We start from the raw sequence: 26,757 nt of genomic DNA, 5'->3' as shown, positions 1-26,757 counted from the left end.
CCGGCCGGAGCGCCCCTGGCTCTACACAAGCAGGTTCTCTCGTTCTTTCGGGTCTCGCTGTTTCACCACCGGCCTGCAGCTGCATCTTTCTTCTGGACCTCTGGACCCACACACACAGTCGTCCTTTTCCACAGCATTCGTCACTATACGATCTCCACACAAGACTCTCTCTAAGGTATATTTGCATTGGCTGTTATACTGCTACTAACATGCTGCACCACCAATGAAGAGGAAACTCCTCATTTATACTAACAGTGTCTAGTTAATATTTGTACTTGTCTTTGGTTACGAATATAGGGACTTTCTAATCCGCAGCGGAGAACGATAAAACAGGTAATATTCGTTCTAAGGCATTTTTTATTATATTACTGTCAAATTAACCTTTATTCTACTATGTTAGTTTTTTCTGGATAACAAATAACAAAAATAGTCCTTCCTTTTTCAGTATTTATTTATCTATCTTATCCAGTATTATGCATGTTAGTGATCTCCATATGTCATATATGTTGGTTTCTGACTTTATACTCAAAGTGCAGTTTGTTGTGAGTGTTTAGCACAGCAGATATTTTTATTTACTTTTAAGCTCTGTCCTTACAGATTTTTCACACAGGTCTGTACATCTGCTTTGCTGCTTTTCTCACTTACAATCTTCCTTTTTTGGGGCCCTAGTGTATCTTTTTTGTGTTCAACACTTATATTCTACTCTAGTACCGACACAGTTCCAGCAAGGTCGTCACTCGCTCTCCCAAAGCTCTCATCACATTATGTCACACGATCTCTGCACCCAATAAGTGCTAGCTTCATTATCTGTCTTGACGAATCAAGCATCAAGAGGAAGTGAGCTTGAGGATTCACAAGTCTGCAGTCACATAGAAGGACTGCAGACTTGTAGCCTAAGGCTGAACAACTCCTTTAAATTCAGTCACAGTTTACAGATATTTTCCATAATCATATACTAATCTGTTACCTGTAGAGAATGGCATAAATCCATCACTTTTCTTTAAGCCGCCTTTCTCATTAAGGAAGTGTCCAGGATCAAATTCCTCTGGGTTTTTGAAATATTTGGGGTCTTTTAGGACAGACGTTAGGATTGGGAACACGAAACTTCCCTGAAAGTAAATATATAAAGTGTGTAGCTGTAGTAAACTGAAGTGTTTAAAGTGAGATCTAGTTGGTAGTTGATATATTTGAACTAAGAAATTGAGAAGATCAGCACACCTTTTTCATATAGAAGTTTCACATCAAATTTAATACATATTTAAAGGCTAAATGCAGTTTCCTATTGATTGCAGTAGAGCAGTAAACAACATATGCAATATGGATAGTAGCGAGTATGTGATCTTTTTTTTTTGCTTCTAATGGAGGCATCTAAGATTAAACACAGATAAACCCCTTCATGATATATGAGCTAAGCTCACATCTATGCTGGCAGGAGATCGCAGATTAATCATTAACTGCCTCTGACAGCTGCAGGAGGAATGAAGCTCCACCTACAGCTGTTAACCTGTCTTATGTGGTTGTCAATCTGTGACAGCAAAATTGACAGTGCGATGGCAGGGAGGCCCACTGTTGTACGCGCCCATTGGTGCCCCATGATGTAATCACAAGGTGCGGGCTGCTGAAGACCCCTAGCCTTATCATGATGGTACTCCTTAGAAAGTCAGCTTGAGATTGGTGTTCATAGAAGACAATGATTATTGGTAAGTAGAGCGATGCAGTGGCATTGTTGTATGTAGCACAAATAATCACAGGTACAAGTCCTATAAGGGGACTAAAAAATGCAGTTAATAGTAAAAGAAAAAAATGTTTGAAAAAATATGAAAATAAAAAAAGTAAAAGTTTAAATCACTTCTCTTTCCAGATACTTTTTTGATACTCGTAGCGTCTCCATTTTTCATGATCCCGGGTTGGATAAGGGCTTAGTTTTTGCATGCCGAGCTGTCGTTTTTAATGATACCATTTTGACTTTTTTTTCTCGCTACATTGTTCAGCGATCAGGTTAATCCTTTTCTTTATTGATTGGGCAATTCTGAACGCGGTGATACTAAATATGTGTATGTTTGATTTTTTTTATTGCTTTATTTTGAATGGGGTAAAAGAGGGTTGATTTGAACTTTTATATATTTTTATTTTTTATGTTTTTTATAACTTTTTTTTTACTTTTGGCATGCTTCAATAGTCTCCATGGGAGAGTAGAAGCTGCCACAACTCAATCGGCTCAGCTACATACAGGCGATGATCAGTTCGCCTATATGTAGCTGAATTACTCATTTGCCATGAGCGCCGACCACAACAAGCTGGCAGTGACAACCATAATGGTCTCCAGGAGACCTCTGTTGTCATGCCAACACACCAGTGACCCGCAACCACGTGAAGGGGGTGACCGATGAGCAGATTTCCAGCGACATTGCCGGAAGCACATGTTAGAAGCCGCTGTTAGCGTTTGACAGCGGCATTTAATGGGTTAATAGCTGCAGGTGGATTGCGATTCCAGGCACATGTCAGCTGTTCAAAACAGCTGCCATGTGCCGGGAAAGATGTGGGCTCACCACTGGAGTGCCCATCAAAGGGAGGGAGTTCAACATTGGTGTACTATTACACCCGATGTTGGAAAGGGGTTAAAAGGGTGTGAGACTATGGCGAAAAATTTGCAGTGGCATGCACAAAACTCTAAACAGATACCATAAAAAATTGTCAGGTGAGGTGGATAAGAAAAACATACTGCACCTTAGGAATGTGATATCCTCTGAAGGTTGTGTCCTTGCTGACGGAATGGGGAAGTCCTGAAGGGATGATATCTCCAAATCTCTGTATCTCGTGGACTACGGCATCTGTATATGGCATTTTACTCCTGTCTTCTATGGATGGATAGCGATCTTTCCCTATTACATTATCGATCTCTTTGTGGATCTTCTCTGAAATTTACAAAATGGAAAAAAAGAACATATTTTAGGCTAGTATTTCTTTTTACCAAAAACCAAGGTCTGGGAAAAATTTCATTACACTAGGACCAAAAAAATAGAGGTAACACGTCTTGAAGCTATGATAATATTTTATTATTTATTAACTAGGGACGAGCGAACATGCTCGGTGATACACATGAAACTGTATGGTTGAGATATTTAAGCCTGCAAAAATTTTTAATGCCTTTTTTTCATTTTTATAGATCACAGGAAATGTTCCCCAGATCACAGAATATTGTAAGGATGACAGCTATAATCCAGTCAATTTTTAACGCTTTTTTGTAGTGTTTGATAATACCATGGAATACTGTATGGGTGAGAATTGTAATCCAGCTAATTTTTTTAATGCTTTTTTATGCTTTCTGCAAAGCTTTTAGGACTGTATAATTACTTCAACCACACTTTCAAACTATTAACGTTTTAATTTTTTTAAGGACTCAATGAGTCATCCTAACAGCTTGACACGGTTATTACTGTATTACGGTGGTATGTAAAACTCACAAAAAGGGTTGAAAAACATTTCTGGATTAGGTTAATCATCCATAGATTATTATGTGCTTTCTGTTACATTTTGGTGGTACATAACAATACAAAAAAAGTTTAAAAAATTTGGCTGGTTTACATTTCCTACCCATACACTATTCTGTGGTCTGGAGTACATTTTTGTAATAAATAACACTCAAAAAAGTGTTAACCAATTTTGCTGGGTTAAATTTCACAACCTTAGAGTATTTAGTGGTCTAGGGTACATTTCTATGATATATAACACTCCAGAAAAGTGTTAAAAAATGTAGCTGGGTTACATTTCTCGCCAAAGGGCTACATGATGGGCTATTTATATGGATACACCTAAATAAAATGGGAATGGTTGGTAATATCAACTTACTGTTTGTGGCACATTAGTGTATGGGAGAAGGGAAACTTTTCGAGATGGGCAGTGACCATGTGTTAGGGCTGGCGGAATGTACCAAATGATAAAGATGGTAATAAGGTGCGTTCACAGCCCGGGGTCCACCGTGCAGAGATGGTAAACTGCTGCTTGTTAATGGCGGACGCTATATGGCGGTATAAGAGGGGAACACATGCGGGTTAACGTCACCCGGTGTGTACAGAGGTGGACTCTTTCTTCACAGAACCGCACTACCGCGGAACATAAATGCCGGAGCCTGTTAAAGCTCATAGAGCTCGGCAAAGTGAGCGCTCAGTATATGGTCATAGAACTTTGCCCCAAGGACATGGGGTCAGAGTCCTTCTAGACCTACTAAGCGTGTGGCATCGCACCTGCGGGCGCCACTAATTGACGCTGGCTACCGTGGAGTGCAGTCCAAGTGCACCGTGGCGTATAGACAAGCCACTTCTTGACGCTAATACCAGTCTCTGACTCTGCCTCCTACCAGAACCTCAGCCTGGGTGCTAACAGGCAAGGCTGCATAACACATGCGTATCAAGGGTAGGGGTTTCTTAATGAGTCATTCACCAGAGACATTCATACATGCATACAACACTCACTCCACATGGTCTATACTAGTGCACAGCCGTGCGATCCTTTTATAGGCGCAGCCTTCCAGGACCTTCCTGATTGCCCAATCCGAGCTGCTTGAGGACATGAGCATGTGACCTCTGACTACCAATGAGCGGTCATCTCACGGGCATGCTCAGATGGATAAAAGCTGGACTCAGTCCCAAGAGCGTCTGCTTGCCGCTGACTAATGCATGCTGCAATAGCTGAGCCTGGTGGAGCAGCAGCAGCAACCAGACGCATAGTATTAGCCTGGATAAGACGCTGGGACCAATGTCTCTGCTGAGTAGGAATCTCTGCGACTGCAGAAGAATGGGGGACCGCAGAGGATATCGCTTGAGATTCCCCGTGTGCAGTGGGGGAAACTCGACGCCTAACACTATGGTGGCCATTTTGAAGTTGACCATTTTGGATTCAACTTTATTTTTTCCAATGGGATGACGGTCATATGACATATCAAACTTATTGTAAATTTCACAAGAAAAGCAATGGTGTGTTTGGTTTTAACATAACTTTATTCTTTCATGAGTTATTTACAAGTTTATGACCACTTTGAACACATTTTATAAGTGCTGCCCATTGTTTTGGATTGTCAATGCAACCCTTTTCTCCCACGCTTGACACACTGATAGCAACACCGCAGAAGAAATGCTAGTCTAAGGGGTCAGATTCCTTGTAGGAATGTTCGGACCGAACACCCATAAGCCACCAATTTTGCAAGTTATCCTATTTAAAAAGATGAAAGAGGCCTGTAATTGACATCATAGGTAGACCACAACTATGTGAGTCAAAATGAAACAAACAAATCCAGAAAATCATCTTGTCTGATTTGGCAAGATTTATTTTGCAAATTATGGAGGAAAAGAAGTATTTGGTCACCTAAAACATGAAACACTTCTGGCTCTCACAGACCTGTAACTTCTTCTTTAAGAGGCTCCTCTGTCCTCCACTCATTACCTGTAGTAATGGCACCGGTTTGAACTCAGCATAAAAGACGTGTCCAAAACCTCAAACAGTCACATTCCAAACTCCACTATGGTGAAGGACACTAGAATCATCATTGTAGCCCTGTACTAGGCTGGGAAGACTGAATCTGCAATAGGCAAGCAGCTTGATTTGATTAAATCAACTGTGGGAGCAATAATAAGAAAATGGAAGACAAACAAGACCACTGATATTCTCCCTCAATCTGGGGCTTCACGCAGGATTTCACCTCTTGGGGTCAAAATGATCCCAAGAACGGTAATCAAAAATCCCAGAACCACACGGGGGACCTAGTGAATGACCTGCACAAAGCTGGGACCACCGTAAGAAAGACTACCATCAGTAACACTACATCACCAGAGACTCAGATCCTGCAGTGCCAGACATGTCCCCCTGCTTAAGTTAGTACATTTCAGGGCCCATCTGAAGTTTGCCAGAGAGCATTTGGTTTATCCAGAAGAGTATTGGGAGAATGTCATATGGTCTGATGAAACCAAAGTAGAACTGTTTGGTAGAAACAAAACTCGTCGTGTTTGGAGTAGACAGAATGGTGAGTTGCATCCAAAGAACACCATACCTACTGTGAAGCATTGGGGTGGCAATGTCATGCTATGGGGGTTTTTCTCTGCAAAGGGACCAGGACGACTGATCCATGTACATGAGTGAATGAATGGGGCCATGTATTGTATTGTCATATTTTGAGTGCGAACCTCCTTCCTTCAACAAGGGCATTAAGGATTAAACATGCATGGGTCTTTCAGCATGATAACGATCCCAATCACCACTGCCAGGGCACCAAAGGAATGGCTTAGTAAGAAGCATATGAAGGTCATGGAGTGGCTTAGCCAGTCTCCAGATCTCAACCCCCATAGAAAACCTTTGAAGTGATTTGAAAGTCCATGTTGCCCAGGGACAGCCCCAAAACATCACTGCTCTAGAGGAGATCTGCATGCAGGAATGGGCAAACATACCACCAACAGTGTGTGGCAACCTTGTGCAGACTTACAGAAAATGTTTGACTTTTGTCATTGCCGACAAAGGATATATAACAAAATATTGAGATGATCTTTTGGTAATGACCAAACACTTATTTTCCTCCACAATTTGCAAAATAAATCTTGCCAAATCAGACAAGGTGATTTTCTTTTTTTGTTTTCTCATTTTGACGCTCATAGATGTGGTCTACCTATGATGTCAATTACAGGCCTTTCTCATCTTTTTAAGTGGAAAAACTTGCACAATTGGTGGTTGATTAAATACTTTTTTCCCACTGTATAACCCTCAAACAACATATTAAAAAAATAATATATTGCTATTATATTGCTCATCCATTGAATTTTACACATTCTTGGGTAAATTTTGGTGGTACAAAAGCCACAAAAAAGTTGTTCAAAAATGTATCGGTATTGTACAGGGTGGGCCATTTATATGGTTAAACCTCGGTGGGCCATTTATAAAGATGCAATCCAAAATGGCTGACTTCAAAATGGCCACCATGGTCAACACCCATCTTGAACAGTTTTCCCCCTCCCATATACTAATATGCCACATACAGGAAGTGTCACAGTCCAATTCTTGGATCTGTGTCAGATTTGGGATTCCCTCATTTAAACCCTTTTTTTTCCTTTTCAGGCCTTTGGGGACTTAATATGGGTTTTTGCCCCCAGTGGCCGTAGGTGTAATTACATGTCTGTTGTTTTCCCTGCTTATGTGACCACTCCCTTTTATATACAGTGCCTACAAGTAGTATTCAACCCCCTGCAGATTTAGCAGGTTTGATAAGATGCAAATAAGTTAGAGCCTTCAAACTTCACACAACAGCAGGATTTATTAACAGATGCATAAATCTCACAAACCAAAAAGTTTTGTTGCTCAGTTAAATTTTAATAAATTTTAAACATAAAAGTGTGGGTCAATTATTATTCAACCCCTAGGTTTAATATTTTGTGGAATAACCCTTGTTTGCAATTACAGCTAATAATTGTCTTTTATAAGACCTGATCAGGCCGGCACAGGTCTCTGGAGTTATCTTGGCCCACTCCTCCATGCAGATCTTCTCCAAGTTATCTAGGTTCTTTGGGTGTCTCATGTGGACTTTAATCTTGAGCTCCTTCCACAAGTTTTCAATTGGGTTAAGGTCAGGAGACTGACTAGGCCACTCCAACACCTTGATTTTTTCCCTCTTGAACCAGGCCTTGGTTTTCTTGGCTGTGTACTTTGGGTCGTTGTCTTGTTGGAAGATGAAATGACGACCCATCTTAAGATCCTTGATGGAGGAGCGGAGGTTCTTGGCCAAAATCTCCAGGTAGGCCGTGCTATCCATCTTCCCATGGATGCGGACCAGATGGCCAGGCCCCTTGGCTGAGAAACAGCCCCACAGCATGATGCTGCCACCACCATGCTTGACTGTAGGGATGGTATTCTTGGGGTTGTATGCAGTGCCATCCAGTCTCCAAACGTCACGTGTGTGGTTGGCACCAAAGATCTCGATCTTGGTCTCATCAGACCAGAGAACCTTGAACCAGTCTGTCTCAGAGTCCTCCAAGTGATCATGAGCAAACTGTAGACGAGCCTTGACATGACGCTTTGAAAGTAAAGGTACCTTACGGGCTCGTCTGGAACGGAGACCATTGCGGTGGAGTACGTAACTTATGGTATTGACTGAAACCAATGTCCCCACTGCCATGAGATCTTCCCGGAGCTCCTTCCTTGTTGTCCTTGGGTTAGCCTTGACTCTTCGGACAAGCCTGGCCTCGGCACGGGAGGAAACTTTCAAAGGCTGTCCAGGCCGTGGAAGGCTAACAGTAGTTCCATAAGCCTTCCACTTCCGGATGATGCTCCCAACAGTGGTGACAGGTAGGCCCAACTCCTTGGAAAGGGTTTTGTACCCCTTGCCAGCCTTGTGACCCTCCACGATCTTGTCTCTGATGGCCTTGGAATGCTCCTTTGTCTTTCCCATGTTGACCATGTATGAGTGCTGTTCACAAGTTTGGGGAGGGTCTTAAATAGTCAGAAAAGGCTGGAAAAAGAGATAATTAATCCAAACATGTGAAGCTCATTGTTCTTTGTGCCTGAAATACTTCTTAATACTTTAGGGGAACCAAACAGAATTCTGGTGGTTTGAGGGGTTGAATAATAAATGACCCTTTGAATAAACTTTTCACAATTTAAAAAAAAATTAAACAAAGAAATAACATTCTTTTTTGCTGCAGTGCATTTCACACTTCCAGGCTGATCTACAGTCCAAATAATAATAATCTTTATTTTTATATAGCGCTAACATATTCCGCAGCGCTTTACAGTTTGCACACACATTATCATAACTGTCCCCGATGGGGCTCACAATCTAAATTCCCTATTAGTATGTCTTTAGAATGTGGGAGGAAACCAGAGAACCTGGAGGAAACCCACGCAAACACGGGGAGAACATACAAGCTCCTTGCAGATGTTGTCCTTGGTGGGATTCGAACCCAGGACCCCAGCGCTGCAAGGCTGCAGCGCTAACCACTGAGCCACCGTGCCGCCCTTGTCCAAATGTCACAATGCCAAGTTAATTCCGAATGTGTAAACCTGCTAAATCTGCAGGGGGTTGAATACTACTTGTAGGCACTGTATAAGGTCACATGGTGTATCAGCAAGGGTTGGTGATAGCAAGTCCTTTTTGGATTCCAACCACGGTGAAGTGAGCAGCTGGCTCTGAGCTGTCGAGCCACTGCTGAAACTGGTGCTGAACTCTGCCTGCCCGGTGTTTGCAGCAGAGAAAGACAGTGAAGTTGCAGCTGGCTCTTAGGTGTCGAGCCACTGCTGAAAGTTAATCTGGTGATGAACTCTGCTGCCTGGTGACTGCAGCAGAGAAAGATGGTGAAGGTGGCAGCTGGCTCTGAGGTGTCGAGCCACTGCTGAAAGTTAATCCGGTGATGAACTCTGCTGCCTGGTGACTGCAGCAGAGAAAAGATAAGTGTTTTGGTGTTTTCCCCAATTGGTGTATTTTTCCTTCGTGTGTATTAGTACAGCAGTGGGACCAGTATCCGCACTATCCAGTTCCCTAGTAAGGGATAGGTGCAGGGATAGTGAGGGATTCAGGTATCCTGCTCGGTGACAGGTGAAGAGCCTGTATAGGGAACGTTAGGAGTGTTCAGTGACACTGCCTCAGGGGAGTGCAGGAGGTCGCCACGTCCCCGTTCCCTATTGCAGGGCCCACCGTTGTAACTGTGTCCCCGGTGTTTCACCCTTGTCTTGTTTCAGTTACCGCCCTGTGGGTCGTGTCTCACAGGACAGGTACACATGACACTTTTGTCTTGTTTTAGTTACCGGCCTGCGGGTCGTGTCACACAGCACAGGTACACGTGACAGCAAGTTGATATCACCAACCATTCCCATTTAATTTAGGTTTATCCATATAAATGGCCCGCCCCGGTGTATCCATTTAAATGGCCCACCCTGTATTTTAGGAAGTGCATGATAGATAGTATTGCTCACTCATAGACTATTCCATGGTCTGAAGAACATTTCCTTGGTATATAGCTGTCAAAAAACATGTTCAAAATGTAATGGTATTGCATTACTCCTCCATAGGGTATTACATCTTCTTGGGTACAGTTCATTGCTATTTAAGCCTCAAAAACCTTGTTCAAAAATGTGTCTATTATATTGCTCATCCATAGACTATTCCATGGTCTGGAGTATATTTCCTTGGTATATGACCCTCAAAAAACTTGTTAAAGAATGTATCGGTAATATATTGCTGATCCATAGACTTTTACATATTCTTGGGTAGATTTCACTGGTCTTTAAGCCTTTAAAAATATATCAATATTATATTGCTCACCCATATGCTATCACGTGGTCTGGAGTACAGGGCCTTGGTATATAACCCTTGGAATAAAACTTGTTCAAAATTTTATCTGTATTATATTAGTCACTCATAGACTATTCTGTGGTCTAGAGTACATTTAGTTCATAGATAACCCTCAAAAAACTTGCCTAAAAATCTATCGGTATTAAATTGCTCATGTATAGAGTATTACATCTTTTTGGATATATTTCATTGTTTTATAATCCTCAAAAAAATGATTTAAAAAATATATCAGTATTATATTGCTCATCCATGGACTTTTGCATATTTTTGGGTAAATTTCAATGGTATATAACCCTCAAAAAACTTGTGTAAAAATGTATTGGTATTATATTGCTCATCCAAAAGGTATTACATCTTCTTGGGTACATTTTGTTGCTATATAAGCCTGAATAAACTCGTTCAAGATTTTATTGGTATTATGTTGCTCACCTATAGACTATTCCGTGGTCTGGAGTACATTTCCTTGGTATATAACCCTCTAAAGTTCATAGCCTAGTCTAGGAGGACCAATATATGACAATTTGAAAATAATGTGTATGAGGCTGCCCTTTATGTCTAATACAAGGTGTATCTGAGTCCCTTTGAGTACCGTATATACTCGAGTATAAGCCGACCCGAGTATAAGCCGACCCCCCTAATTTTGCCACAAAAAACTGGGAAAACTTATTGACTCGTGTATAAGCCGAGGGTGCACAGTGAGTGGCCTCAGTTATCTACACAGTATGTGGCCCAGATAATGCTGCACAGTGAGTGGCCCCTGTTATGCTGCACAGTGAGTGGCCCCTGTTATGCTGCACAGTGAGTGGCCCCTGTTATGCTGCACAGTGAGTGGCTCCTGTTATGCTGCTGCTGCCCCTGACTCCCTTACAAAAAAAAACAAAAAAACTATATACTCACCTCCATCGCTGCCCATGCGCATATTTAATGAGCGGGTGCCATTTGACAGCTGAAGCAGGAAGAGAGCAGCGCCGACAAACATGGAACAAGCAGGGGAGCTGCAGAGAAGGGTGAGTATGATCTGACACCCCCGCTCCCCCTTCCCCGGCCGAAAATCTCGGGCTGAAAATCTCAGCTTATACACGAGTATATACGGTACCTTGAATTTTTGAAAATTCTTGTTTCCCTTATAAAATAAACTGAAATTTCCTATCTTTTTTTTAATCAATTTTGGTTTATTTAAATTATATACAGTATATATATATATATATATATATATATATTTTAAATCCTTTTTAAATTTTTCTTATGTACAAGGCATTATACAGTAAAAAATGTTTAACTTTTTTTCCTTTAAAATGCAATTTCGCTTCAATTGGGAATGTTTTATCGTCACTCCTTAAAGTGGAGTGAAAGTGGGACATTATTGTTATCAGCAGCGATCTAGGAATGAGATATGTTTCCAGGGGTCTTCGCCATGCTGCTCTCTATCCATTCAGGACTTTCCTCATCCATTTGGACATTTTCAATGTCCGCCAGACCTCTTTGTAGGGTCTGCAGGAAAAAAGCTAAGCTTTTCCATTGTGTTATGGACAGATCTGAGTTGGAGCAGTTATACTGTAATCCCTAGGAGCAGCACAGGCAGGTAACATAGTCAGGAAATAGCAAGAAGTCAGTACAAAGGAACAGTAGTATAGTTGGGAGGATAATCAGGTTGCGTAGTCAGGAAATAGCCAGAAGTCAGTACACAGGAGCAGCAGTATAGTTGTGAGGTTAAAGAAGGTTGTGTAGTCAGGAAATAGCCAGAAGTTGGTACACAGGAGCAGCAGTGTAGTTGGAAGGACAGTAGCAGCAATATAATCTTGAGGATATGCAGCAGGTGGAAAGAAGCTAGATTATAGGCTGGGTGCTAAATAATCTTGCAAAGAATAAAGTGACTGCAAGGTTTAAGTAGGGTGTTCAATCAAGAGGTCTCAGTTTTGAGCCAATAAGGAACTCAGGTTGGAGACAATCAGGAACAACACAGGTATTTGTTTCTGGGTTAGCAAGGAACTGTCCTGTAAGCTTAATAGCTCAGAGGGAAGAGCTATTGTCTGGTTCACAAGAGGTGCTGGGTTCTAGACCTGACACATTAACTACAAGCATTCGAGTATTAGGAATTGCTTGATTCCATCAACAAGCACCAGAGCATTTTGGCGCTTGCTCATCTCTAATATTCAAAATAAAAACACAGAAAAAAAATAAGTGGTTTACAAGGGATAGCGAGTCAAAAGCTGGTTTCAATATCATCATGGCAAAATAAGATGATAAAAGTTGCACACAACCCTAAAGAAAAACAATACTCGTTCTCTTCCCCATGTGAGTCCTCTCATCATGTTTTAGAAATAGATGACAAATAATTACACAATTAATGCTGTAGTATAAATATAACTTATGTAGAAATCAAACAACACGCCAACAAACATCACTGATAGGATTGTGACCAATGTGCTAAAAGCCCACCAGTAACATTGACTCTGGGGCCTACTGTTTATTTATATGCAAATATTACATTACCCTCTTTCAAAGTTTCACTTGTGCTTCTGTATAAAAATAAACTAAATAACTTCTTAAATTAATACCTTAACGTCCAATGACGGACACAGTCCCCCTGTTTGGTGCGGGCTTCGGCAATGAGTGCACACCTTTCCCTGAACATGACAGCTGATCTGATCAGCTGACATGTTCCCCTAACAGCTGCGGGTAGAATCGCGATTCACCCGCGGCTGTTAACATGTTAAATGCCGCTGTCAAACTCTGTCAGTGCCATTTAACATGGACACGGAGGAAGCGCGTCATTACATCCTCCCATCGGCGCCCGTGTCACATTACCGTGGGTTGCCAACAGGTTGGCATGACAACCCAGAATCAGGAGAAGACCCCTGCTGCATCGCTATGAGCGCCGCCTGATGGTCGGCACTCATAGAAAGTGAGCATTTCTGACCAGTTCAGCTTCAAGTCTCCCATTGAAGTAAGTAAAAAAAAAAAGTTTTTTTAAAATATAAAAAAAAAAAAATATCAAAGTTCAAATCACCCCCCTTTTGCCCCATTCAAAATAAAACAATAAAAAAATGAAATATACACATATTTGGCTTTTCCGAGTTCAGAATCACCCAATCAATACATAAATATAATTACTCGAATCGGTAAACTGCGTAGCAAGACAAAAATATCGAAATGCCAGAATTATGTTTTTTTGGTTTCTGCAACATTGCAATAAAATGCAATAATGGGCGGTCAAAAGATTGTTTCTGCACCAAAATGGTATCATTAAAAACATCAGCTAGGCACACAAAAAAATAAGTCCTCACCTGGCCCCAGATCCCGAAAAATGGAAACGCTACGGGTCTCGGAAAATGACAACTTTTATTTTTTTTTTGGCAACTTTTTTTTTTTTTTTATACAAACTTTGGAATTTTTTTTCAACATTTAGATAAAATAGAACCTAGACATGTTTGCTGACCTGGAGAATAGAGATGAGCGACTTTGCCTTTTTTAGGGTCGAGTCGGGTTTCATGAAACCCGACTTTCTCAAACGTCGAGTCGAACGAAATCGGCCGACTATCGGGAAAAGTCGGAGGTCCGACTGAAACACGAAACCCAAAGGAAGTCAATGGGGAAGCAAAGTCGTCAGGGAGTGGAGGACAGTAAACACACCTACAGTGCCCATTTCAATGCCAACGACATCAATTCTTATTACTTAAGCTTGTCAACCTTAATTTACTTTATAATAATAGTTACGCATTGATATCTGGGGATTATTTGGCTTAAGTTGTGGGGGGGTAGGGCTGGCTCCAGGTCTTCGTTTGCCCCGGACGATAGAGTGTCAGTGGGGCCCTTTAACACATACCACAATTCATGATGCTCCGATACGGCAGAGAAATATTGATATAGTGCAATGACAAATACTTCACTTCTTACATTACATGACTGATATCTATTTTAAATTCTACAATAGCTCAAAAACCGGACAGTATATTCCTCCATACAGTATTATGGCCACCACATAGTGCGCCATACAGAATAATGAGCCCAATATATTGCTCCATACAGAATAATTGGTCCCATATAATGTTCAATGCAGTATATGATGAGCTCCACATAATGCTACAGCATATGATGGTCCCCATATAATATGCCATACAGTATAGGACGGTCCCCATAGAGTAGAATGAGCCCCACATATTGCTCCATACAGTATAATGAGCAGCATATAAAGCTCCATACAGTATATGATGGGCCCCATATATTGTTCCATACAGAATGGGCTCCATATAATGCTCCATACAGAATAGGCCCCATATGTGCTCCATATAATGCTCCATACCCTATATGATGCCCCATAAATAATGAACCCCATATGAAGCTCCAGTATATGATGGGCCCCATGGATGATGCTCCATTGTATGATGGGCCTATATAATGCTCCATATAAAATGGGCCCCATATGATGCTCTAGTATATGATCGGCCCCATATGATGCTCCAGTATATGATGGGCTCCATGGATGATGCTCCATTGTATGATGGGCCTATATTATGCTCCATATATAATGGGCCCCATATGATGCTGAAGTATATGATGGGCCCCATGGATCATGCTCCAGTGTATGATGGGCCTATACATTGTGTGCAGAATTATAAGGCAGTATAATGAGTATTTTGATCACATCATCATCCTTTTCATATATGTTATCCTACTCCAAGCTGTATAGGATTGAAATCCAACTGCCAAATATGTAAATCAGGTGATTTGCATCTCTGTAATGAGGAGGGGTGTGGTCTAATGACATCAACACCCTATATAAGGTGTGCTTAATTATTAGGTAACTTCCTTTCCTTTTGGCAAAATGGGTCAGAAGAGAGATTTGACGGACTCTGAAAAGGCAATAATTGTGAGATGTCTTGCAGAGGGATGCAGCAGTCTTGAAATTGCCAAACTTTTGAAGCGTGATCGATCACTGAACGATCAAGCATTTCATGGCAAATAGCCAACAGGGTCGCAAGAAGTGTGTTGATAAAAAAAGCCTCAAAATAACTGCCCATGAATTGAGGAAAATCATGCGTAAAGCTGCCAAGATGCCAATTGACACCAGTTTTGCCATATTTCAGAGCTGCAACATTACTGGAGTATCAAAAAGCACAAGGTGTGCCATACTCAGGGACATGGCCAAGGTAAGGAAGGCTGGAAAACGACCACCTTTGAACAAGAAACATAAGATAAAACGTCAAGACTGGGCCAAGAAATATGTTAACACAGATTTTTGTAAGGTTTTATGGACTGATTAAATGAGAGTGACTCTTGATGGGCCAGATGGATGGGCGCAAGGCTGGATCAGTAAAGGCCAGAGAGCTCCACTCTGACTCAGCCGCCAGCAAGGTGGAGGTGGGGTACTGGTATGGGCTGGTATCATCAAAGATGAACTTGTGGGACCTTTTCGGGTTGAGGATGGAGTGAAGCTCAACTCCCAGACCCAATGCCAGTTTCTGGAAGACACCTTCTTCAAGCAGTGGTACAGGAAGAAGTCAGTATCGTTCAAGAAAACCATGATTTTCATGCAGGACAATGCTTCATCACATGCATCCAAATACTCCACAGCGTGACATGACATGGCCCCCATGTTCACCTGATCTGAACCCCATAGAGAACCTGTGGTCCCTCATAAAATGTGAGATCTACAGGGAGTGAAAACATTACACCTCTCGTAACAGTGTCAGGGAGGCTGTGGTGGCTGCTGCACGCAATGTTGATCGTAAACAGATAAAGCAACTGACAGAATCTATGGATGGAAGGCTTTTGAGTGTCATCGTAAAGAAAGGTGGCTATGTTGGTCCCTTTTTTTTGGTTTTGAATGTCAGAAATGTTAATTTCTACATTTTGTGCTGTTATATTGGTTTACCTGGTGAAAATAAACAAGTGAGATGGGTATATATTTGGTTTTTATTAAGTTGCCTAATAATTCTGCCCAGCAATAGTTACCTGCACAAACAGATATCCTCCTAAGATAGCCAAATCTAAAAAAACCCACTCTAACTTCCAAAAATATTAAGCTTTGATATTTGAGTCTTTTCGGTTGATTGAGAACATAGTTGTTCAATAATAAAAAGAATCCTCCCAAATACAACTTGCCTAATAATAATAATTATGCAAACAGTGTATAATGCTCCATATACACTCACTGGCCACTTTATTAGGTACACCATGCTAGTAACGGGTTGGACCCCCTTTTGCCTTCAGAACTGCCTCAATTCTTCGTGGCAGAGATTCAACAAGGTGCTGGAAGCATTCCTCAGAGATTTTGGACCATATTGACATGATGGCATCACACAGTTGGCGCAGATTTGTCGGCTGCACATCCCTGATGCGAATCTCCCGTTCCACCACATCCCAAAGATGCTCTATTGGATTGAGATCTGGTGACTGAGGAGGCCAGTTGAGTACAGTGAACTCATTGTCATGTTCAAGAAACCAATCTGAGATGATTCGAGCTTTATGACATGGCGCATTATCCTGCTGAAAGTAGCCATCAGATGCCTGTTCTTAGCTGAGAGGAGTGGTACCCAGTGTGGTCTTCTGCTGCTGTAGCCCATCTGCCTCAAAGTTCGACGCACTGTGCGTTCAGAGATGCTCTTCTGCCTACCTTGGTTGTAACGGGTGGCAATTTGAGTCACTGTTGCCTTTCTATCAGCTCGAACCAGTATGCCCATTCTCCTCTGACCTCTGGCATCAACAAGGCATTTCCGGCCACAGAACTGCCGCTCACTGGATTTTTTTTCTTTTTCGGACCATTCTCTGTAAACCCTAGAGATGGTTGTGCGTGAAAATCCCAGTAGATCAGCAGTTTCTGAAATACTCAGACCAGCCCTTCTGGCACCAACAATCATGCCACGTTCAAAGGCACTCAAATCACCTTTCTTCCCCATACTGATGCTCGGTTTGAACTGCAGGAGATTGTCTTGACCATGTCTACATGCCTAAATGCACTGAGTTGCCGCCATGTGATTGGCTGATTAGAAATTAAGTCTTAACACACAGTTGGACAGGTGTACCTAATAAAGTGGCCAGTGAGTGTATAATTGGCCCCATTTATAATGCTCCAGTCTATAATGGGCCCCTTATTTGACGCTCCAGTGTATGATGGGCCACATTTATAATGTTCCAGTGTATGATGGGCCCCATTAATAATGCTCCAGTGTATGATGGGCCCCATTTATAATGCTCCGATGTATGATGGACCCATATAATGCTACATATATAATGGGCCCCATATGATGCTCCAGTGTATAATGGGCAGTATCTATGATGCTCAAGTGTATGATGGTCCCCATATATAATTCTCCAGTGTAAAATGCTCCCCATATATTGCTCCAAACATTAAAAAAATGAAATACCTCTCCTCGCTGGGCACTGCTCTACTCTAGACTCCTCAGCGTCGCAATCTTCCAGCTCTCTGCACTTGGAATGTTCAGGCAGAGGGCATACAGAGGTGGCGTCATCACGCTCTCTGATATGAATGTCACTGTCAGGAAATGCGGAAGAGGTCACAGCGGTGGAGCAGGGAGAGGTAAGTATTGCAAGTGCTGGTGCCCTGGGCAAGCAGGGGGGGCCCACTTGTGGGCGACTGCAGTGGCACAGAGCCCCTCATAGTACGATGGTGTCTGTGATGGCGATTGGGCCCCCCCACCGTCAGAGACTTTTGCGTACTGTGAGGGGCCCTGTGCCAGTGCCATTGCCCACGAGTGGGCCCCCCACCTGCTCAGGGCCCTGGCACTTGCCCGGGTGCACCAGGTGCTGATGCCGGCCCTGGGGGGGTACAGCCCAGTTATGGAGGTGGAAAAACTGGCTTATGTTGAGGTGTAGGCTGGACATTCAGCTGCTGCAAGTGGAGGAATTGCAGAAGTTGGAGGAAGAGGAGGACAAAGTGAGACATTTTGCTGGCAACCTATGTGTCATCAGGGGAAGGTTGTTATGATGAGTCACCGAAGGAGGAAAAAACAAAATACTAGCTAAGTCCAGAAAAACCAGAGAGGTTGGCAGCTATCGGATTGCAGACCCCTGAACCTATCCACAACAACTAGCAGTAGCCGTGGGGGGTTCCTACGGTGCCCTAGACCCCTCGATCACAGCCGGAGAACTACCTAGCCTAAAGACAGAAAGGGGAAAAACTAAACTGCCCCAGAGCAGACCCCAAAGCAATAGGCAGCCCCCAACATATAATGATGGTGAAGCAAGATGAAAACACTAACACAGATAGAAAGATAGGTTGAGCAAATGATGGGGCCCAAGCTAACTAAAATAGGACAGGATAGGAAAGCTGCTGTCTGCCATCCGCAAAAACCTTATCCAAAATGTGCCAACCGACTGATAGGAAAAACAGGCCCTGAAGTCGCTAGGCTTCAAAAGACTAAATCAGCACTCAGGTATATTCTGAAGACAGAGCAAAATATCAACAGATCAGAGACAAAAATGGAATTCAGCTCACCCCCGGCCGGGGATGGCAGAACTCCCAAAAAACAAGGCAAAACAAAACTGAAGTGTACAAAGCAGAGCAGAAAAACTTAGCTTTGAGATGCAGGAATCAGACTGGTCTCCAAGAATCCAGCAGGATCACCAGCAAGGCAGAAGGGCGTCGACTGCCTTATATCCAGTCCTCAATTCCAGCCACCCAGTCATCATCTAGCTGCCCAGGTGTTTGGTAATCAGCCTCACTACCTTCCTTCACCAGAGGAGGGAGTTCATCAGACCTCAATGGTGAAGGGAAAAATGAACTCACAACAGAAGGTGGTACAAAATCCTTTGAAACCCAGGCATGATTCATTTTAATGAAGATGAGATCACCAACATTTTGGGTCAACAGCCGGGTCCTTTTTTCTGTCAGGATTGAACCAGCAGCACTGAAGACGCTTTCTGATAGCACACTACCAGCAGGGCAAGCAAGCTCCTGTAAGGCATATTGTGCCAATTTAGGCCAGGTGTCCAGTTTAGAGGCCCAGTAGTCAAAGGGGAATGAACTATGAGGGAGAACTTCAATAGGGGAGGAGAGTTCATTTTGAACCTTAGTTGACAACTGCTGTCTCCTGTCTGTTGCAATCGATTCAGTATTAACAGTCATGTGAGCGGTCCTCGAGAAATCAGTCCACAACATGGTCATGACAGCCGTCTCCAATGCCAGTTCTGCTGTGTGCACCACAAACACCTCTTCCATTTGGCCCAGTACGACTCGTGGTAGAACCTGCACCACTGCTGTGTGGTGGGAATGCCTCTAACAAAAGGTTTACCAGAGTTGATTGTTTGTTCGCCAATATTAGCTTTAGGTTAGCTCTAGGTTCTCCTGTGGCATGATTTTCTGTAATTTGCCTTTATAGCGTGTGTGATGGTGTGATATGTTATGTGGATGTCATTTTTTGTATATTCCTATTTTTAACAATTCCAGTTATGTTCACTCTTCGCTTGCTCTGTTGATTGTGTGATACCAGAGAAGGACCCCGTGACAGCGTGGATCGAGGATGCTGGCCAACCAGTAGTCGTCATCCTTCATAATTTTGACAATGCGGGGGTCACTTTTTAGGATCCGCAAGAGATAATCACACATGTGGGCCAATGTTCCAGGTGTCAATGATGCACTGACAGTGGTGGGTGGAGGAGCACTTTCTGCCAAATCCACATCCCTCCAGTCACGCACAAACCCTATACCTGACCTTGGCAAGTCAACATTTTCTCTTGCTCCCCTAGAAGCAACCTCCTCCCCAAAATAATCATCTCCCTCATCCTCCTCCTCTTCTTCCTCCACCTCGTCCAGGACAGTTCCCTGCGCAGACAATGGCTGACTGTCATCAAGGTTTCCCTCCTCCTCCTCTGCAGACGTCTGATCTTTAATGTGCGTCAAAGTTTGCATGAGCAGACGCATAAGTGGGATGCTCATGCTTATGATATCATTCCTCAAAACACTGAAGGACTTTACAGAGGTCTTTCAGCTTAGACCACTGCACACCCGACAACTCCATGTCTGCCCTCAAACTGCCTGCCTGTGTATCCTCCCACAAATGCATTACAGCCTGCCTCTGTTCGCACAGCCTCTCAACCATGTGCATAATGGAGTTCCACCTTGTTGCAACATCTATGATTAGGCAGTGCTTGGGGAGGTGGAGCGATCGCTGCAGCCTCTGCATACGACTGGAGTCTACGGCCGAGCGACGGATGTGCGAGCACAAGCTTCGCATCTTATGGAGCAGGGCTGTTAACTCTGGATAATTATTTAGGAAGCACTGCACCACCAGGTTCAAGGTGTGAGTCAGGCAAGGTATGTGTCCGAGTTTTGCAAGGGCCACAAAATTACGGCCGTTATCACTGACTACCTTGCCTGGCTCAAGATGTAGACTGCCCAGCCATGACTCAGTTTCTTGCTGCAAGTAGTCGGCCAGTACCTCTGCGGTGTGTCTGTTGTCGGCCAAAGACATCATCTTTAAAACAGCCTGCTGACGCTTACCACTTGTTGTTCGATAGTGGGACACCTCGTGTGCAACACTGGCAGCTGCGGATGGAATGCTTGTGCGACTGCGCTCTGTCAACGAGCTTTCGCTTCTGGAGGAGGAGGGTCGAACGCCTACAGCCAACTGTTTCCTATACCGAGGGCTAGGCAGCACTGTCCCACCATCGCTGTCCCCTGTGGACCCTGCATCCACCACATTAACCCAGTGCGCACTGATGGACACGTAACGGCCCTGGCCATGTCTACTGGCCCATGCATCTGTTGTGAGGTGCATCTTTCCACTCACTGATTGTTTGAGTGCATGGACAATGCGCTCTTTCACATGCAGGTGGAGGGCAGGGATGACTTTTCTAGAAAAGAAGTGCTGACTGGGTAGGTCATAGCATGGGACAGTGTGGGCCATGAGCTCTCGGAACGCTTCGCTTTCAATCAAATGGAAGGGCATCATCTCTAATGAGATCATTTTTGCAATGTAGGTGTTCAAAGCCATTGTACGTGGATGAGAGGATAAGTACTTTCTTGTCCTACTCAGAGTGTCTGGTAGGGTGAGCTGGACTTGAGAGCTGCGTATGGAGGAACTAGCGGTGGACCTGACAGACTGACAGGGGGTTGGTGATGGTGATGGTGGTGGTGGCCTAGATTCAGTCTTTAGTTGCAAAAACATTGTGATTCCCTGACTGCTTTGGCCTTGCGACTACACCTCAACATTTCTTGCTGGTGGTGTGCTTACTGGTGGGCTTACAGTGGGGGAAGCGATGGAGCGTTGCTGGCTACCTTCAGTCGGAGCAGGTGCACATGTGCTACCTGAGGTTTTGTAGTCCATCCACGCTTGCAAGTGCATGGTGGTTAAATGTCTAAGCACGCAACTGGTATTCAAATTTCGGAGATTTTACCCTCGGCTAAAGGTCCTTCCGCACTTCTTACAGATAGATAACCTTTACCTCATCGATAGGATTTTGGTCAAAAAAGTGCCACACTGCACTCTTCCTGCTATGGTATAAATTTTCAGGGCTTGCACGCTGTGCTAATTTGACCGTCTGACCAAGCTGTCCTGCAACTCTTTTTGGTTTTTTACCACATTTTTGGACAGCTACGGGCCTGCCGGATAACCGGTGCTGCAGATCCTTCTCCTCTTCTGACCTATTGCCAGCGGCACCCTCTTCCCCCAATGGATGCCAATCCTGGTCAACAACTGGGTCATCCATCACCTCCTCTTCAATTTCATCTGCACCTTCCTTTGTGTCACCGTGTAAGGTGGTATAGTATGTTAGAAGGGGCACCTGAGCTTCATCAGGGTCAGATTCTGGCTCAGTAGACTGCGAGGGCAATGTAGTGCTCTGGGTCAATGTACCAGCAAAATCATCTAGCAGTGGTTGTGCATCAGTGCACTCCATGTCAGATTCATCTTGGACTGGGGAATTCAGGATTTGACTTGATAACCCAGGCATGGTATGTGAAAAGAGCTCCATGGAATAATCTGAAGTGTGGCCTGCTGCATCCTTCACTTTTGGTGGGGGTGAAGGACACAAGGAAAGGTGTTGTTCTTGACCAGAAGCCTGCACTGACGACTCAGTGCTTGCAGTTTTTGAAACTTCAGAAGAGGAGGCGATAAAGCTGGAGGCTGTTTCGGCAATTTAAGCCAAAACCTGTTCCTGATGCTCCGGCTTTAAAAGCGGTTTACCTACTCCCAGAAAAGGGAACCTTACAGGCCTTCTTGAGCCAGACAATGACACAGGCTCAACATCTCCTGCCTTAGCTGCTATTGTGCTTTTGGCATAACCAGCAGATGCACTACCATCACCATCAGTAGCATCTGCCCATGTCCGCGGCCTCTTCCACCATACTTCCTCATGTTTGTAAAAATGTACCAACAATACCAGCAGATATATGATACTATGAGGAGCGTACAGCTGTATAAGGTGTAGTGAAAATTTTAAATCTCCGTATTTATTTCCTTAGTCACAGACGCTGTCCCAGTATGTATTTGACCGTAATCCAACCAGCAGTTATACGGTACTGTATTAGAAGTGGACAGCTCTATACGGTGTATGGAAAAATGTAAATCTCCGTATATTTATTTCCGGAGTCACACACACACGCTGTCTCAGTATGGATTTGACCGTTATCTAAACAGCAGATATACGGTACTGTATCAGAAGCGGACAGCTCTATATGGTGTATGGAAAAATATAAATCTCTGTATATTTATTTCCGTAGTCAAACACAGATAGCATTTATTTGTCCGTGATACCAGCCGGTACATGGTAGTGTGTGAGGAGCGTACAGCTCTATACGGTGTATGGAAAAATGAACGCTCAGTAACTGTGCAAAAAGAATAAAAGTATCAGTGCTGTGTAAAAAGCAATCTGCACAGCAGTGTACACACAGCAATGCGGCTATCTGGCAGCCTAATAACCAGCGCTGCTGCACACAAAAAAATCCTCCCCTGCCACTGCACACTAACTGTGCAGCGAATTTGCTATCAGCAGAAGCACAGAATGTTTTTTCTTTCCTGCCTAACACTCTCCCTATTGAGAAACAGCCGCAGCAACCTCTCCCTATGCTAAGAACGGCAGAAGTAAAATGGCGGTCAGCGGTCAGGGCTTTTATAGCCACTGTGACGCCACACAAAGCAATCCAATCACTGCAATGCCCTTTTCTAAGATGGTGGTGGCCGCTGCCCATGTTATCACGTTGCCCACAGTGTGAGTCTAGGGATGGGCGAATCTACTCGTTAGGACTCGTTACTCTGCGAGTAGTAGGGGACTCGCAGGAGTCGGTACTCTGCGAGTTTCCAAGCGATTACTCGCAGAGTAACGAGTCCAACGCAAATGAATGGCAATCCTAGTTTTTGCAGAGTTTCTTAGCGATTTTGTGTCAGCAGATGGACACAAAATCGCTAAGAAACTAGGATTGCTTGTATTAAATTGTGAAAAAACTAGCTAGGAGTTCTCTCTCTCTGTTTTGCAGCGATTCCTGTGCTGGAGGGGAGAGAGAGAGAGAGAACTTCTAGCTAGTTTTGTGTGTCCTAGCTGGACACAAAATCACTAAGAAACTAGGATTGCTTGTATTAAACTGTGAAAAAACTAGCTAGGAGTTCGTTCTCTCTCTCTCTCTCTCTCTCTCCTCGCATCCCCATTCTCCTCCTCCCCAGCACAGGAATCGCTGCAAAACAGAGAGAGAGAACTCCTAGCTAGTTTTTTAACAGTTTAATACAAGCAATCCTAGTTTCTTAGCGATTTTGTGTCCAGCTGCTGACACAAAATCGCTAAGAAACTCTGCAAAACAAAAAATCTGCATCCCCAATTCTCCTCCTCCCCAGCACAGGAATCGCTGCAAAACTCGCATCCCCATTCATTAACATTGGACTCGCTAGACTCGCAACGAGTAGCGAGTTTCCAAGTCGGACTCGTTACAGCCTAGCGATTCCGAATATTTCAGGATTCGCCCATCCCTATGTGAGTCCTTTCTCATTGGCAGAGAAAAGGCACCTGAAAGCATTATGGGAAACGTGACTTTGGCGCTTGGGTCGGCGACCGCATGGCCGACTTCACGCTATGGTCGGGTTTCGCTCGGCGAAACCAGACTTTGGCATAAGTCGGCGACATTTGAATCTGACAGACCTGTTTCGCTCAACTCTACTGGAAAATCTTAAGTGCTGGTCAGTTTTATCATTTAGTGAACCTAGTAAAAAAGCCAAACAAAAAAACTTGTGTGGGATTGCACTTTTGTTACAATTTCATCGCACTTGGAATTTTTTTCCCCGCTTACTGTTACACAACATGGTAAAACTAATGGTGTCATTCAAAAGTACAACTCGTCCTGCAAAAAAATAAGCCCTGACATGGCCATTTTGACCAAAAATTTTAAAAAAATAAGGCTCTGGGAAAAAGGGGAGCAAAAAATCAAAATGCAAAACCCAAACCCTGGTTGTTAAGCCCTTAACAATGAAATATTTCCCTTGTCTGTACATAGTGAAACAAGTGTATTGTGCTAGCTACTACGCATATAGGTGTAGTGGTGGGGGCCAACTCTTGCACAGAGGTCTACTGGTGGATTCATCTGTTTACTCAAAGGCCAGTCCGAGCCTAGTTGTAACTATTGAGGGAGCATATACATCACACCAACAGAATATCAGGAAAAAAAGGCAATCTACAGTGGGTTCGGAAAGCATTCAAACCCCTTTAAATTTTTCACTCTTTGTTTCATTGCAGCCATTTGGTAAATGCAAAAACGTTCATTTTTTTTCTCATTGATGTACACTCTGCACCCCATCTTGACTGATAAAAACCAGAAATGTAAAATTTTTTACAAATTTATTAAATAAAAATTGAAATATCAAATGGTCATAAGTATCCAGACCCTTTGTTCAGTAAGTAGTATACTGTATGTTCACACGATAGGTCTGACCCCTCAGTATGGGTGTGTCACCTATTTACCATCTTCTGTTGTCCTGGATCATACTGGTATCAATTTCTAATTGGTCAGCCCTTGATTTTATTGTGATTATTTGTAACGTGGTGCGTGTGGAGTACTCATCAGTTGCACCTCGGCACGTTAATTGAACGTGGGGGTCCTGGCTAAGTTTGTGGTCTTGTGCTGTGATGGTGGTATGCCTGTGCAGGCTGCATGTAACTGCACATCTTTTTGTTTAACTCAAATAGGAATATAGATGGAATCAAATGGAATTGTTCCATTTCATTGTGTATTTTGGGACATTCTACACCTGAGTCTTCGTAAAAACACCATATGGCTTCATACACAGTGCCTAGAGCTATATTAATCTATGTCTATGCGGCAGAATCAGAACTCCAGCAAAGTTTTTGATTTCTACTCTACCACGGTCATTAATAGCCCTACAGCAATCTTTGCACCAAACGTTTACCCCTGAAAAGCAATTCTATTGGTTTAGAACAAAGTTTAGACTTGTGTGAGCCCTGCTGAAATTGATCTTATAAATTGTGATTGAGGGTTTTGTTCAGAGAGGGCATTGTGTATTTCAAGTGTATAAGAAGTTGAAGCTTTGGGGTCAGGGTGTAGAATAATTCTATTCTTTGTTTTTATCAAGCAAGGAACCAATTACATTAGTAGACTTGGTTGATACTAGAGAATAAGTTGAAACAAAGTCAAGGCACCTAATATTTTTTAAATTTGTGTTTTCCTATGTGTCAGGAGATTGGGCAGAGTCAAACTTCTACTCCTGCATTAATTATAGCTACAATTGTATGTGAGGAGCATATTACATAATGTAAAAATGCATTAACACGATCACCTTGTATTTCAGGATATTTCAAGAGTAAAAGAAATCCATATGACAGTGTCATACTGGTCGTCTCTGTTCCAGCAAAGAATAAGTCTAATATTGTTGCCTGTAGATTCTCCTCATGAAATTCAGTGTTTGGATTCTTTTTTTCCTAAAAAATTAAAACTCATTATTTTTTAATTTTTAAAAAAATTGTAAAAAAAAATATGCACACTATACAGTTAGGTCCATATATATTTGGACAGAGACAACATTTTTCTAATTTTGGTTCTAGACGTTACCACAATGAATTTTAAACAAAACAATTCAGATGCAGTTGAAGTTCAGACTTTCAGCTTTCATTTGAGGGTATCCACATTAAAATTGAATGAAGGGTTTAGGAGTTTCAGCTCCTTAACATGTGCCACCCTGTTTTTAAAGGGACCAAAAGTAATTGGACAGATTAAATGATTGTAAATAAAATGTTCATTTCTAGTACTTGGCTGAAAACCCTTTGTTGGCAATGACTGCCTGAAGTTTTGAACTCATGGACATCACCAGACGCTGTGTTTCCTCCCTTTTTGATGCTCTGCCAGGCCTTCACTGTGATGGTTTTCAGTTGCTGTTTGTTTGTGGGCCTTTCTGTCTGGAGTTTAGTGTTTAACAAGTGAAATGCATGCTCCTTTGGGTTGAGATCAGGTGACTGACTTGGCCATTCTAGAATAT

The 26,757-nt window shown here is 43.0% G+C and overlaps 1 protein-coding gene across 3 annotated transcripts in view; it reads right to left on the bottom strand.

The window, feature by feature from the left end:
• Positions 1-26,757, bottom strand: part of LOC141052013 (cytochrome P450 2C8-like) — a 191,140-nt gene that overhangs the window by 38,531 nt on the left and 125,852 nt on the right. For 2 of the 3 annotated variants that reach the window (XM_073549183.1, XM_073549181.1), the window contains exons 6-8: positions 26,062-26,203; positions 2,728-2,915; positions 968-1,109 (exon numbers count right to left, since the gene is read on the bottom strand). In XM_073549183.1, the coding sequence (XP_073405284.1) occupies positions 968-1,109; positions 2,728-2,915; positions 26,062-26,203 (472 nt within the window). The remainder of the gene's footprint in view (positions 1-967; positions 1,110-2,727; positions 2,916-26,061; positions 26,204-26,757) is intronic. The other variant, XM_073549182.1, reaches the window with a different exon arrangement.

This window comes from Dendrobates tinctorius, unplaced genomic scaffold, assembly GCF_039654945.1.
Source record: "Dendrobates tinctorius isolate UK_male_01 unplaced genomic scaffold, ASM3965494v1 ptg000158l, whole genome shotgun sequence".
In the NCBI taxonomy this organism is placed as follows: Eukaryota; Metazoa; Chordata; class Amphibia; order Anura; family Dendrobatidae; genus Dendrobates; species Dendrobates tinctorius.
Note: the sequence above shows the minus strand (reverse complement) of the source record. Positions and strands in the feature narration are given on the sequence as shown.